General features: G+C 43.7%; 1 protein-coding gene across 7 annotated transcripts in view; it reads left to right on the forward strand.

The window, feature by feature from the left end:
• The window catches only part of LOC137369166 (casein kinase I), a 258600-nt gene that overhangs the window by 190482 nt on the left and 52910 nt on the right, over positions 1 to 15208 (forward strand). For 6 of the 7 annotated variants that reach the window (XM_068029924.1, XM_068029925.1, XM_068029923.1 and 3 more), the window contains 3 exons: positions 7529 to 7614; positions 7719 to 7803; positions 12758 to 12906. In XM_068029924.1, coding sequence (XP_067886025.1) covers positions 7529 to 7614; positions 7719 to 7803; positions 12758 to 12906 — 320 coding nt within the window. The remainder of the gene's footprint in view (positions 1 to 7528; positions 7615 to 7718; positions 7804 to 12757; positions 12907 to 15208) is intronic. The other variant, XM_068029928.1, reaches the window with a different exon arrangement.

Genomic DNA, 15208 nt, shown 5'->3' on the forward strand with positions numbered 1-15208 from the left:
ATCACCATCCTCAGGAGCAAATGCAGAGCCCCGGGCATGAAGAGGCAAAGGAAAGGAACAAGGGGCAGGAAGACAATGAAGGTCACATGCTCAGCATTGAGTGAACTGTTTAAGAAGAACCTGTCCGAGAATTAGTACCACAGGGGACTATGCCTATCTGAGCAGATGGTAATTGAGATCTGTGCCCTCATTGAGGAAGACCTCAAACCTCACAGTACTGCTCACCATTCCCTGCCAGTAACACAAGAACTTCAGAAGTAGGAGCAGGAGAAGGATATTTGGCCCTTTGAGTCTGCTCCGCCATTCAATAAGTCAGTAGCCAATCTGATTGTGGTCTCAATTCCCCTTTCCATTAATATCACTGTGGCCTTGAACTACTTCGCCTCGAGCTTGTTCCAAGGATCAGTAGTGGACCTCGACGTCTCATAAGTGGCAGTACACCATTGCATCTCACAGGTCACTGCTGTCTTTGCAAGAGCTGGCCTGTGCACATAGTTTCAAACCAGTGGGACCTCGCAGGCACAAAGGGCAGTGGGAGTTGCCTCGCTTGAAGGGCATCATCGATTGCAGCCATGTGCCCATCAAGGCGCCAAGTGAATGGCCAGTGAGATTCCGCAACAGGAAGGGTTTCCAGTCCCTCAACATTCAGCTGGTGTGTGACCACAGTAAATGCTTAGGCAGCTGTCATGACACCTTCATCCTCCGGCAGGGTGTGCAGCTCTTCATGTCACGGCTGAAAGTCTGTGGATAGAGATTCTAGGGAACAAGGGATATCCCTTGAAGAGATGATGACTCACCAATTTACGTGACCCCGAGACAGAGGCACGGAGATGCTGCTGCTGAAGCCATCTGCTCACCAGGACCACCATCAAGAAGGCCATTGGGCTTCTGAAGATGCAGTTCCGGTACCTCCACAGGTTAGGTGATGCCTTGAAGTACACTCCTGAAACGGTCTTGCCCATTGTGGCAGTCTACTGCATTCTCTGTAACAGGGCCCTCCAGAGAGATGTAGACCTTGGAGAGGGTGAACTGTGAAATTGACAGTTCATTGGTGGAGCAGGAAAATGTAGAGCAAAGCGGCACCGATACTATGCACGGTGGCTGCGGCTGTCTCAGGAGTCAAAGCTCTGATCCAGGCACATTTCACCTGAGTGCGACTCATTGGGCAGGACTGCATACTCTGGCATTCACTCTGCTCTGCCTGTGAGAACACATCCATTAAACATGCAACCTTGAATCAATCCACTCTCTTGCCGACAATGCAGAGTCCACAAGTTGCAGGGGTGTCCTTGTTCAAAGATAATTGCATCCATTCACCACTGCTTCCCTCTTTTCCAGTCTTGCTATTAACGAATGGAAGCTCACACATCTGGGATCATGGCTCAATATCTCCACTGTAATTAATCAATAGTAACGTGCACAATCATGAGTGAAACTAACCCAAGTGAACCCCTCAGTGCTATGACGGACGCAGTGGCCTCCGCTCCCGGTTGCTTCTACGCAGTGCTTTCCTTGTGGCCTTGGATAAGGTGGGGGCAGCCTCTTCACAAGTGTTTGCTTGCGGCTCCGATGCATTCAAGAGTCATCCTTGCCTTGGAGGTGCCAGTGGGGACATCACTGGAGGCTGCTGCACTCATGTCGATGCAGGGTCCGCCTCTGTCTCAGGGCCCTGCTGCATAGATGGTCCCATACACACAGAGGCCAAGGAGGCCAGTGATGGCGATGATGTGGCCTGAGGAGTGCCATCCTCATCATCGGTGACTGCCTCAGCCCTTGGATGACGCTCTGGATCACTGGAGGGGAGCACTCGTTTGGGTGCAGCTGGCATCCACTCCCATGATTCTTGATGCCATTAGCGCCACTCACCAGTTAATGCAAATGAGCATTGTATGCATCCAGTGCATGTCTGTGCTTTCCTGCATCCCCTGAGTGCTGCTGCATATGGCTTTCCATGAGGTTGGCCACTCTCATGTTCAAGGTCCTGAGTTATGGTGGAGGGTCGGGACCTGGAAGTGTTGGGTGATCAGATGCTGAGGTGGGTGTGCCAAATTTACACGCTGCCCACCTCGATCTGAACGGGCACGGGCATGTCATGAATCGTAATTCCCACACCTGACTATCATGCTAACGCAATTTCTAGCCCATGGTGTCTTTTTTTTTTAAAGATCATGGAAAGTATTTTCAGTTGGGGATCGGGACCCCAACTTCGGAACCACTTCCGGGTCCTGACCCTACAGCGGGCTAGGTGGATTCAGGAAAGCACACTGACATGCTGAGCAGCCTGAGGGTACACGGTGCTTCTGAACATCGGAGAAATGTGTGGCCAGGGTAATACTGACCCATCAGAAAGGCTGAGTCCTGAGGACCTGGCAGCACTGATACATGCAGATTATTTAAATGAGCCGCTGGCATTGGTCAGATGGCCCAGCATTGCCTTATCTCTCTCCCATTTGTCCTTGCAGGAGAAGAGGGTGCGCAGATGAGGTGTGCCGCAGCTCGCCATCCTCACAGCCAGGAAGGTGCCAGAAATGGGCATCAAGAGGGTGGTGCCACATGACAAAGTCGGCGATGGAAATATCTGGTGGAGAGGATGAAAAGAAACTAAATTCTGTGAATGAAAGGGATGGAATGCACTCCTCCCCGTGTGACAGCCCGCCAAAGCCTCAGCTGCATTAGGAAGCCTCAGCTATGCAGAGCTTTCTGCTCTCACCACAGGCGCGTGATTGTACCATGCTGTCGAGTAGGTCCTACACTAATGTCGTCTTAATGCTGCTGGCTGCCTCTGCGCTCAGCAGGAGAGCCCAGTAGTGTTGTTCAGAACCCATGTGGTACAGCCAGCCTGCTCTTAAAGGCAGGCTGTTTCTCTAAAAGGGAAGGTGCACTGAAGAATATTAATGCAATTTAATGATGGTAATGCGAGCACCAGGGCAGAGAGAGGGTTGCAGGGTGACTGATCCAACACTGGAGGCATTCGTGGTGCAAGTGAGTCGGAAGAGAGGCCCTCAAGGATGACTCTCAAAAGGGAATGGGAGCAGGTGGCCAGGGGTTCAACTCCTGGAGTTCTGCCCTGAGGACTGACCATAAATGCCAAAAGAAATCTAATGACCTCACATCAGTGGTTAAAGTCTGCGAATGCTGCATCTTAATATTCTCCTACCCACCACATCACTAACCCCTCATGCTGCTCAATGCACCAAACCCCCACCATTCACCTAACAGCACTTCCTGGCACTCAGGATTAGACACTAACATCCAGCTTTTCAGTCCCACCCTCCACATGCTTACCAATACAGCTTTGCAGCCACCTCTCGCGACCTGCATATTCCTCCTGCTGTTCAGCTGTGTCAGGCACATTACCTAAATTTTCCCTGGAGCGAAGGAGACCGAGAGGGGACACGATAGAGGTATATAAAATTATGAGAAGCATCGATAGGGTAGATAGCCGGAATCTGTTTCCCATGGTAGGGGTGAGTAAAACTAGAGGGCATAGGTTTAAGGTGAGAGGGAGGAGGTTTAAAGGGGATCAAAGGGGTAAATTTTTCACACAAAGAATAGTGGGTATCTGGAATGATCTGCCTGAGGAGGTGGTGGAGGCAGAAACTTTAGCAACATTTAAGAAACATCTGGACAGGTACTTGAATGAGCAAGGCATAGAGGGATATGGAATTAATGCAGGCAGGTGGGATTAGTATAGATAGGCATTACGGTCGGCATGGACGCGGTGGGCCGAAGGGCCTGTTTCTATGCTGTAACACTCTGACTCTGTGACTCTATAATCACTGACATTCTGCCCTCTCTGACAGAACAAGGTGGGAACAATAGAAGGGAACAGAGCAGAGCAGGCAGGGTACAAGGATGCCTGCATCTCCTGAGCCCCACAGGGGAGATGGTTGTCCATGTCATGGGGCCTGTGGAATTCAGCATTGCTGAGAACCTTGCGGATAACAGCATGTACCTGCCTTGTGCCCCTTCTAAACTCCCACCACACCCCTCATCCTGCTATCTGTTACGATGAGCAAGTTGCAGATGGTGTGACCATGGATCTCTTACTTCCTGCCCCACCCCTTTCCCTCACGCCAGCTTTCCCCTTCTGATTTCCTGCTTTGACACCCAAGAACTGCCATCTGCCCAGCTATAGCAGTTCCAGGAGCAAGAGAGAGCACAGCACTGATGAAGAACCACTGGCACTTACTCTGAAACTTGCAGCCACCAGCTCAGATACTGGCACTGCATCTCCTTAGAGGCTAGTATAGAGTTGGGATCGGCACATAGTGAGTCAGTGGGCACAACTGGGCTACAGACAGGCCAGCGATAAAGGATGGTTCCGAAGAAGGGTCACTGACCCGAAACGTTAACTCTGCTTCTCTTTCCACAGATGCTGCCAGACCTGCTGAGTGATTCCAGCATTTCTTGTTTTTGTTTCAGATTTCCAGCATCCGCAGTATTTTGCTTTTATTGATAAAGGATGGTTGTTTGCCAACTCCCTTATCTGCAATTTGGGTGTTTGATTCTTGAACAAAAGCTAGTGTAGGGCCCAACTTGTCGCAGAACACTTGTCATTTGCAGAGTGATCTATGAATTTGTGGCCAGGACTAGTGGTGCTGCAATTGGGGATCCTGGCATCACATCAACTGGTTGGTCTGTGGTTGTCAGGATAACATCAATTCAAGGTCTTCCAGTCTGTCCCTCCTTGCAGAGTATTGCGTGGGTCGCACACAACGTGGCTGACTGCGCAAGGCACTCCACAAACGCGGAGCTAGGTGCTACGCAAGGGAATTTTGTGGCCCACTTGTGTTTGTTACATATAACTGTAGACTAAAACTGTTCTTGTTGCTGCAGGGTTATTTGTGTGTCCCTAGGCTGGGCACGCAACTAAGTTGAACATGGAAATAGTCAGTGATGAGAAGATTATTCAGCTCAGCAATGCAATTCTTGTCTAGTGCAAGGCTATTTCTGGCCTACATGCCCAGTTAACCTAATTGTATTTTCACTTTTGTTTCTTACCAGTTTATTTCATTTGAATTGTGGGACTGGTTGTTTGGCAATGCTTGGCAAAGACTGTACCTAGCACTCAGCAGTGAGTGTTAACTCATTGGTGGATTAATTCTAAATTAGAAAACCAAGCTCGATTAACACTTTTCTAGTAAATGTTTTCATATTGATTTTTCACTAATTTCCATTTGTGCCCTGGGTCCTGCTTTCTTGGCTCACTTTGAAGAAATAACTTTGATTTACCTTGTATGCCTGAATTATGCAAAATATTACATCAGCCTCTTTGGCCACCTTTTTCCTAGATTGTAAAGTTTACACTTTAATCTTTCCTTGATAACTCATCCTGTTTTCACTTGCATTTGACATTTCCATGCTCATTCTGATGCAAGTTCACTTTACTCCTGATCCAAGTCTGTTTTGCCCTAAAACTGAATCGTACAATAATTGGCATTAAGCAACAATAGCACTGCAAAGTTGACATCTGGATTGAAAAGCAAATTGAATTATTAGATAATTTGATTCAACACATTTGAGTTAATAAACAGGAATTTTGATGCCAGCATAATTTTCTGAATTCTTGAAGCATTCAGGTATTGGCACTTTGATCAGTCTTTTTCCCCATTACATTGGCCAATTCTTCTGTGCTGGTTTACTTTACATGGACTTGCTTTCTCCTTGAGTTCTAACCTGTTTAACATCTATTCAGTCTGTTAGTGCCAGTTTGTCCCATCTCTCACACCAATTTTATTAACAGCAGAAACTACTCAATCTATTCACTAATCCAACAGTGTATGACTGGAAAGAACTGACCAGCGATATGCTTAACAACATAATTTTTCTCTTCTACCGAAGACTGCCACCTATGCTACTATTTTGGCGATATGAGTTAAACTTGTGGAAAGAGTTCTTCATGTTTGCTGTCTTTTTTGCAAAGGCTCAAAACTCTGCTTGTGAGTTAACCGATGACTAACTGGTGACCATCTTCCTTGATGGGATCAGCGATAGAGGGTTTATTTGGAGTATTTTGCTTTTATTTTAGGGTTTATTTGGAGTCAGGTCAGCTTTAAAATGATTTGCTGATCGTTGGGAGATGGAGCCAGTTGATTTTCACAGACGCAGGTGCTATGAGACATGTGATAGACAGGTCGACCGTTCTCCAGCATTTTGTTGATCAGTGACCAGCTAGCCTGATTCACTAATGGGATTTGGAGGGGTAGACCTGTTTGCGGACCGAGGATTTTTAATCAATATTTAACATATGTTTGTAGGATTTTTACCACCGTTTTGGAAAACCGCATAAGCCAATGCACTGATAAATAGTGTGGTCCTAGCCCGATTAGCAACAAATAGCTTATCAGGGCTCTGCTGCTAAGTTGCAGTTTTAATTAATTAAACGTCATTGATACCTCTGCACACACTTGAACTGTGGCTGTTACTGACCTAAGTTCTCTGAACTTGGACAGGTGAGATGTTTCAAACAGAAACTCCACTTGTGTGGCTTGCTCCATAATTTAGTTTAGAAACTGTTAAATATGATGGGTTTCTGCACGATATTACCAGAAGGATTAAGATTACAGTAGTTCTCCCAAATTTTACTATTCTGACATGATGTGATGGCAGACATTAAAGGCCCCAGAGGTCCTCTACTAATGACTGACAACATGCAGCTTTGCGACTTCACAAATAGTTGCTCTGTGCAGATAATTGGTTCTTCAAAATCCTTAAAAAGCAGACCTCCAGAAGAATGAAGCAGGATATGGTGGAGCACATCATTGGAAATGGGAGAACCGAACGTTAGATTATCCTTTAATAAATTATACAGGCCTCCAGAGAGAATTTAAGCATATTGGATGTCAAAAATACTGACCGAAGTTTCAGAATAAAGAAAAGCTGGTATTGTCAAGTCCACATTTACTTTTCAGTGGAGAATCAAATCAGGTGGGGCGCAAAATGGACGACCGCTCGTAGCCACCCTGTTTTACCCCCACAGATTAGCTAGGTTAAAATTGCCCCCATCATCACAAATCTCAAAGATGGCAAACTCTGTTACTCCTAATATTGGTCAGGAGTGTAATTTGGGGCATCGGAGGGAAGATATTCTTCTGGTCAGTGAATGGTCGACTTAACCTACAAAAGAGAGCATTTGAGCTGGAGCTCGAAGATCCCAGTCCTGTTTAAGCAGTGGTATCAACAAGAATAAAACCAAGCTTGAGCCAAAGATTAATTTTAAAATAAGCACCTTGTACTTACAAATGAAAATTACTTTGTGTATGTTTTTATTACAGCATATGTGTAGTGTGATTGTTGTCAGGTAGTTTTCAATGAAAAAGAAATTCAGCTTTAATAATTACTTGAGATTGCTTGGTATACAGCAAAGTAAATACAAGAATTTTTTTTAATATGCTTTGCATTTGGGGAAGAAAGTGAAATGATAACAAAACAAAATCCAACATTTATGTTACGAAGAGTTGACTGCTTTTTAAGGCACTGGAAATCTGAATAAAAAGATGTTAATTTTTTTTAAATTCCTTTACAGAACAAAGCAGAAGAGATGACTTAGAAGCATTAGGTCACATGTTCATGTATTTTCTCCGTGGCAGTCTTCCTTGGCAGGGCCTTAAGGTAAGTTTGTTTTTTTTCCTCACTCTGGTTTTACAATCTAAACTCGTAATTACAGGTAAGCATTGCCTTAGTAACATAATTGCTGAGCTTACTTTATTTTCCAGGCGGACACATTAAAAGAAAGGTATCAGAAAATTGGGGACACCAAACGAGCAACACCGGTTGAAGTCTTATGTGAAAACTTTCCAGGTAATTTTCAATCTCTCAACAGTCCCAAGGATTCTTAAGTTTCCAGACGTCTAGACCTATTTCTGCTGCGTAAATTCATCGGTGTTTAATTTCTGCTATGAGACATCACTGCTGCACAACAATGTGCAAAGTTTGAGGTGTGTGATTGACAGCTATTTGTGTTGATGGGATACCATCACTATCCTTTTTAGGGAAAGGCAAGGGAAATAAAATGATGCTATTTCAATTTTAGTATTTGTGTATAGCAAGTTGCATCCAGACCTGACTTTTCTCAGTTGTTGAGATCAAGTTTAATGGTAAACTGTTCTCCTGCTGATCTTTTGCCATGACCCTCAGATATTTTCAATTTATTAGTTAGACAGCGGGGGCGGGACTTGGTGCAAAAGGAAGCTCGCGAGCGTCCGCCGAGCATCACAGAGCCAACCACCGCCGGAAAACACCAAAATGGCAAAACGTGACTCTAAGAAGCCAAGAGGCAAAATGTCCTCATGCCTACTTTGTTCAGACTTGCCGCGAAGAGAACGCGAGTCGTTAATCTTAATTCTGAGATAGATTTTTGTTAAGCAAAGATATTATGGGATACGGGCCAAAGGCAAGCATATGGAGTTAGGCCGCGGATCAGCCAGGATCTCGTTGAATGGCGGGACAGACACGAGGGGCTGAATGGCCTACTCCTGTTCCTGTGTTCTTCCTATGTTCCTGTGTGTGGATTTTATGCAGCTGATGGGATCTGAAAGCTAAATGTGATGGGGTTTTTTAAAGCTCTGCCCCAATTGTCAGCCAGTCTTTGCATTTGCAAAGGCACACAGTTGCAGCAAGGTTACAATGAGACTGGCTGTGCAATTCGTAAGAAAATGAGTGAAGATAACACCTAGGTTATGATGTGAAAACAGCAGGAGTCTGTAGTGCCTAAGTTTTAAAATCTTGAGACAAAGGAGAGGGGAATTCGGTTTATAAATTGGGTTTTGCATTATTTAGTTCATGCAATGATGCTCTTCGGTTATATCTCCTGCACTTTTTTTTCTTTCATGGGATGTGGGCTTCTCTGGCAAGGCCAGCATGTGTTACCCATCCCTCATTGTCCTTGACAACTGAGTAGCTTGCTAGGCCATTTCAGAAGGCAGGTAAGAGTCAACAACATCTTGGTAAGGACAGCAGACTTCCTTCCCTAAAGGACATTAGTGAACCAGATGGGTTTTTATGGCAATCAATGATAGTTTCATGGCACCATTGCTGAGACTAGCTTTCAATTCCAGATTTTTGTTAATTAATTGAATTTAAATTCCACCAGCTGCCATAGTGAGATTTAAAGCCATGTCCCCAGGGAATTAGCCTGGGCCTGTGGATTACTAGTCCAGTGACATTGCCACCAAGCCACCATCTCGTCTCCTTCCATTCTGAAAGCAGGGTACAAGTCCATAGATGCAAGGTGCTCCATACAGCTCATATCTCTGGCAGTTCTTTCCATACAAGCCCAGATGGTGAGAGCAGCTAATGGTTTTTATGGAATTATGTTTTCTTATCTATGGGCATCACAGAGGTGCTGGATGTGAAAATTCCAATGACTATTTCTCCTTTGTTCATACACTGCAGTAAAAAAATTTTAAACATACATTTTTTGCACTACTTCTTGAATTCATTTGTGGGATGTGGGCATCACTGGAAAGACTAGCATTTGTTGCCCATCTCTAAATGCCTTTGGGAAGGTGGTGGTGAGTTGCCTTCTTGAACCTCTGCAGTCCATGTAGTGTAGGTACACCCATAGTGCTGTTTGGATGGGAGATTTAGGTTTTTGACCCAGTGGCGATATAGTTCCAAGTCAGGATAGTGTGTGGCTTGGAAGGGAACTTGCAGTATGTGGTGTTGCCATGCATCTGCTGCCCTTGTCCTTCTAGATAGTAGAAGTTGTTTGTTTGGAAGGACTCTTGGCAAGTTGCTGCTGTGCATCCTGTAGATGGTACACACTGCTGCTACTGCACACCGGTGGTGGACGGAGTGCGTGTTGGCCGTTCTGGATGAGGTGCCAATCAAGTGGGCTGCTTTGACCTGGATGGTGTCGAGCTTCTTGAGTGTTGTTGGAGCTACATTCATCCAGGCAAGTGGAGAGTATTCCATCACACTTCTGACTTGTGCTTTGTAGATGGTGGGTATGCTTTGGACAGTCAGAAGGTGAGTTACTTGCTGCAGAATTCCCAGCCTCTCACTGCTCTTGTAGTCACAGTATTTATATGACTAGTCGAGTACAGTTTCTGGTCAAAGGTAACCCTCCCCCCAGGTTGGATGGTGGAGGATTCAATGATGTTAATACCGTTGGATGTCATGGGGAGATGGTCATTACCCGCCACTTTTGTGGCACAAATGTTACTTGCCACTTAGCCCAAGCCTGAATGTTGTCCAGGTCTTGCTGCATGTGGACACGGACTGTTCAGTATCTGAGGAATTTCGAATGATGCTGAACATTGTGCAATCATCAGCGAACATTCCCACTTCTGACCGTATGATGGAGGGAAGATCATTGATGAAGCTGCTGAAGATGGTTGGGCCGAGGACGCTACCCTGAGGAACTCCTGCAGCAGTGTCCAGGGGCTGAGATGATTGGCCTCCAACATCCACAATCATCTTCCTTTGTGCTAGGTATGACTCCAACCAGTGGCGAGTTCACCCCTGATTCCCATTTACTTTATTTTTGCCAGGGCCCCTTGATGCCACATTCAGTCAAATGTAGCCTTGATGTCAAGGATAGTCACTCTCGCTTCACCTGTGGAATTCAGCTTTTTGTCCATGTAATGAGATTTGGAGTCAAGTGACCCTGGAGAAACCCAAACTGAGCATCGGTGAGCAGGTTATTGCTGAATAAGTGCCGTTTGATAGCACTGTCACCAACACCCTCCATCACTTAGCTCATGATTAAGAGTAGACAGATGGGGCAGTAATTGGCAGATTGGATTTGCCCTGCTTTTTGTGCACAGGAGGCATATCTGGGCAATTTTCCACATTGTCAGGTAGATACTAGTGTTGTATCGGTATTGGAACAGCTTGGCTAGCAGTGCGGCTAGTTCAGGAGCACAAGTTCTCAGTACTATTGCTGGAATGTTGTCCAGGGCCTATAGACATTGCAGTTCCAACGCCTTCAATCGTTTCTTGATATCACATGGAGTGAATCAGATTGACTGAAGACTGGCATCTGTGATGCTGGGGACCACAGGAGGAGGATGTGGCAGGACTGCAGAGCTTTGATCTGATCCGTTGGTTGTGGCGTCGCTTTGCTCTGTCTATGCATGCTGCTTCCGCTGTTTAGCATTGAGTAGTCCTGTGTTGTAGCTTTACCAGGCTGACACCTCATTTTTAGGAATGCCTGGTACTGCTCCTGGCATGCTCCCTGCACTCCTCATTGGACCAGGGTTGATTCCCTGGCTTGATGGTAATGGTAGAGTCAGGGATATGCAGGGCCATGAGGTTACAAATTGCAGTTCGATACAAATCTGCTGCTGCTGATGGCCCACGGCGCAATGTGGATGCCCTGTTTTGAGCTGCTAGATATGTTCTGAATCTGTCCCATTTAGCATGGTGGTACTGCCATGCACAACAGTGGAGTGGGTCCTCATTGTGAAGACGGGACTCCATGGCCATCGGTCAACAGGTGCGATACAAGCTAATTGAAATGGTCCCTGAAAATATATTCATGACAAAAATGAGAGGTTCCGTTTTATTTCGGTTGTTTTGATGGTCTTGTATATAATTGTGTATCTTATCACCTCAGTCTTTAGTAAATTTGCCTCACTTAATCCTATTTTCTGATGTATTCTGACTCCTAAGATGTAATCTATTTCTTTTATATCCATGATATAAATGAAAAAGATGTTAGACATCAGTTGGACACCATATTAATACAATCTCCTCAAGATCACATTCTTTCCTGACTTTTTGTAATCCGTAAACCATTCGGGTTATAAAATCAATATCAAAGAAGTCTCCATTTTGACTCTTCTATCTTTCCCTTCAGGAGCCGATTAACAATCATGCATCATCTTGTTGGGATTACATGGAAATTTGAAAGAATGCAAGAGAAAATTTCATGTTTTTCCCCAATAACATGCTGCATTCTCAAACTTCTGAAAACAATGAGAAGTATAAAGCACCTGACAACAGAATAGTTTAAGATAGAAAGGCTTCAGGTTCTTTGTTGATTTTTGTCACATTTGAAATCTGAGGGGGTAAAGGATGAAGTTAATCCTTTTAATATTGGGAAAGAGTTTGCTTTAAAGGTTTTATAGCATGGAAAAATAGAAATATCTTCCAAATAAGCTATTTATAATATGTGTAATTAAAAACTATATAATGGCAAGAAGGATTTGTACAGCTATGGTTTTGTATAATCTCCATTTGTTTTGGTTGTATGCTTTAATGTGCATTTTAAATTCAGTTTTTAAAGTAGATAATATTTGCAATAGGCTCAAAGAAGTGCAGAGATGTTCCCATTTTCCCTTGCCACTTTTAACAATATGTGGTTATTTTGAGCTCCAGACAGGTTTTGTTCTGGCTATCTGATCTCATGGGTGCCTCTTCCTCACTCGTCTTGAATAGGAACCTTAAAAGATTTATAGACCTGTATCAAACTGTTGTTAGGATGAGTGCTGATGAATCATTTTCTTCAAGAAAAACTACTGGTTTTAAAAAGTAGTTTCAACTCATACTGAATTCAGTTTTAAATCTGTTTCTGTGACAATGTTTTTCAGAAAGAAATCAGCATAGTCAAAATCACTTACCAGGAGGATGGGGAAAACCAAACTAATCTTCTGGCAAATAAAGTTCTTTGTGAAAATGCCAGAATAAACTGGAAATATGTTAAAGCTACTACATTCATTATTATTTTTCCACAACACAGAGAAATTTTAAAAGGATGATATTTAGTGACTCCAAGATTAATGTTGAAACTAGGATTTTGTGTTTTCAGAAGAGATGGCTACATACTTGCGTTATGTAAGAAGACTGGACTTCTTTGAGAAACCAGACTATGACTACCTAAGGAAGCTCTTCACAGACTTATTCGATAAGAAGGGTTACATGTTCGATTATGAATATGACTGGATTGGCAAACCACTTGTAAGGCTATAAGTTAACTTATTGATAAATTTTCTTTTTGCCAAATGAATGTAATTATTGCAAAAACAAAATGCATTAGTACCTCTAATATTTCTGGATGGGATTAGGAATCCAGGTAAAATGTTCCTGACCCCTATCTGCAACTTTATTTGTGATTAAAAGATGCATCATGTTATGTAAAACTTGGAGAAACTAAAGCTGTAAATATATATGCAAACTTGATGACCGAGGGAGAACTGTAGTTGAAACTGAAAATTCAGGGCAATGTGCGTCATGTTCTGAATGTCAGAATGCTGACTGTTCTCTTGTTTCCTCAGTGGCCTAGCAAATTTAACTGAGGCATAATCATCATGAGGGTACTAGGCTTGATTCTCAATCTGTTCTGTCTCAAACAGGACAGCAGTAGGTGAGCTCCAGCTACCTTGAGGTTTCAGAACTCTGAGTTAGAGATTTTGTGATCCTAATTGCCACCAGGTTTGTCCCTGCTGGAAATGTGCACGTGGAGATCTGGTAAGGGCAGGGTTCAATACTGCTGTGATTCCCCTGCAGTTGAGTTGTCTGTCAGCATTAACTGCCAGGAATCACAAGAAAAATGATTCCTTGGATGAGATGCCTGAGGACCCCTGACACCTATTAGGTCAGTAACCCAGCAAGAAATGAAGGGAGAAAAATGAAAGCAATAAGTAATGCACTGTAGTTTATTTTTGGTCTACTGGCTGTCTTACACAGCAGAAATCCATCAAGGTGCCGACAAATCTCCAAACCAAGCTACTGAGAAATCCACACATGTAGAGCTTTTGTGCGCCTTAAATGAAGTGTGCACACACTTTCTCTTGCTGTTGAGTCACACCTCACTTACCTTAGTCCAGAGAATGTAGGTGCAGGTTAGCAAGTGCCAAAGGTTGGGGATCTGTAACCTTATACAGAATTATTGCTGTAATTAATTACCTAAAACCAGTCATTGTTTTCCAATACATAACATAGGCAAACTTCTCACTGCTTGTCTGGCAAGGAACACCTTCGGCAATGGGGAACTGGTTTACAGGGTTATTTGGAGTTGAGTGCCCCAGTTATCCATTATACTTCCAGTGCCATTAATGAGCAAGGCTATTTGGTTATTTATCAACTGTAGAGCTTCATGGCATGGTTCAGGCATAGGAGAGGGAAGGTTAAGTCAGTTTCAGTCTTAGATCATTGGGTGTGTCCTTTTAGAACCAGTTCAACCTGAAAGAGACCATACTTAGCATTGCATTGTATGAAGTTTCCATTATGTATTACAATGTACATGCATCATTGAACATTTTAACTGTGCATTGTAACTACTGCTATAAAAGTGGGTTGATTTCCTGGTTCATAATTGCAGCCCCATTAAATAATGAATGATGGTACAATTCATTATATTTTAGTTAAGTTTGCAATGAATGGAAATTGATGCTAAATATTCTTGCAATAAGAGCTGTCAGTGCTGGGGAATGGAACATGATTTCATACTTTTTTGTGCGTAGTACTTCTGGATACGGGGATAGGAGCTTTAAAGTTAATGACAGCAAGAAGTTAACTTTCAATACCTTTAATTATTTGGGAAAGCAATCCTCTTTCGGAGAAGGTCTATGTGATCCATAGATCAGCATGGCATTTTCTGTGACTGAGCACAGTGCATTGTCACTCATGCTCTAGTGTTACGACCAGGTGACAAAGGTGTCTAGGGATCTTTTATTGTCTTCACCTGGTTTTATTGTAACAAGGTTTAATTTTTAAACGGTGTTTTGAGCTCCCCCTTTGTGAATCCTTGTTCACAGCTTTCCAATTATAAGGCAAAGAGATAAGCACAAACAGGCCTTCTTGGGTTTAAAGAAGAAAAGTGAAATTTATTAAAACTTAAACTCTAATATGGTTAACGCCTGCGGATATAAGACTCACCCACGCGAGAATGCACACGCGATGCACATATGCAAATAGGGACAGAAAAGAGCAGAAGAAAAATAAAATAGAGAGGTTTGAGGCAGTCTCTACAGGCGGTTTCTTACTGTTTCTGGGGTTCCAGCTCACCATAGTGTCCTTGTTTGTAGACAGCTCTTGCTTTTCATTGGGGCCCAATGAAAAGGTTTATTCTTAAACCTTGTTCGCTGTAGGAGACCTTTCCTGTCTTGGTGTTCATATGTCTTCAGTGGTTTCTGAAGCTGGTGAGAGCTAAATGAAAGCAGACAGGAGAGAGATGATCTCAATCCAGGAGCTAACAGCCTTCTGAGTTTCAAACATTCTGTGGCAAGTTCAAAATTCAAACAACTCCAACAGCCAGCCA

The sequence above is a fragment of the Heterodontus francisci genome, chromosome 4, assembly GCF_036365525.1.
Source record: "Heterodontus francisci isolate sHetFra1 chromosome 4, sHetFra1.hap1, whole genome shotgun sequence".
Lineage (NCBI taxonomy): Eukaryota > Metazoa > Chordata > Chondrichthyes > Heterodontiformes > Heterodontidae > Heterodontus > Heterodontus francisci.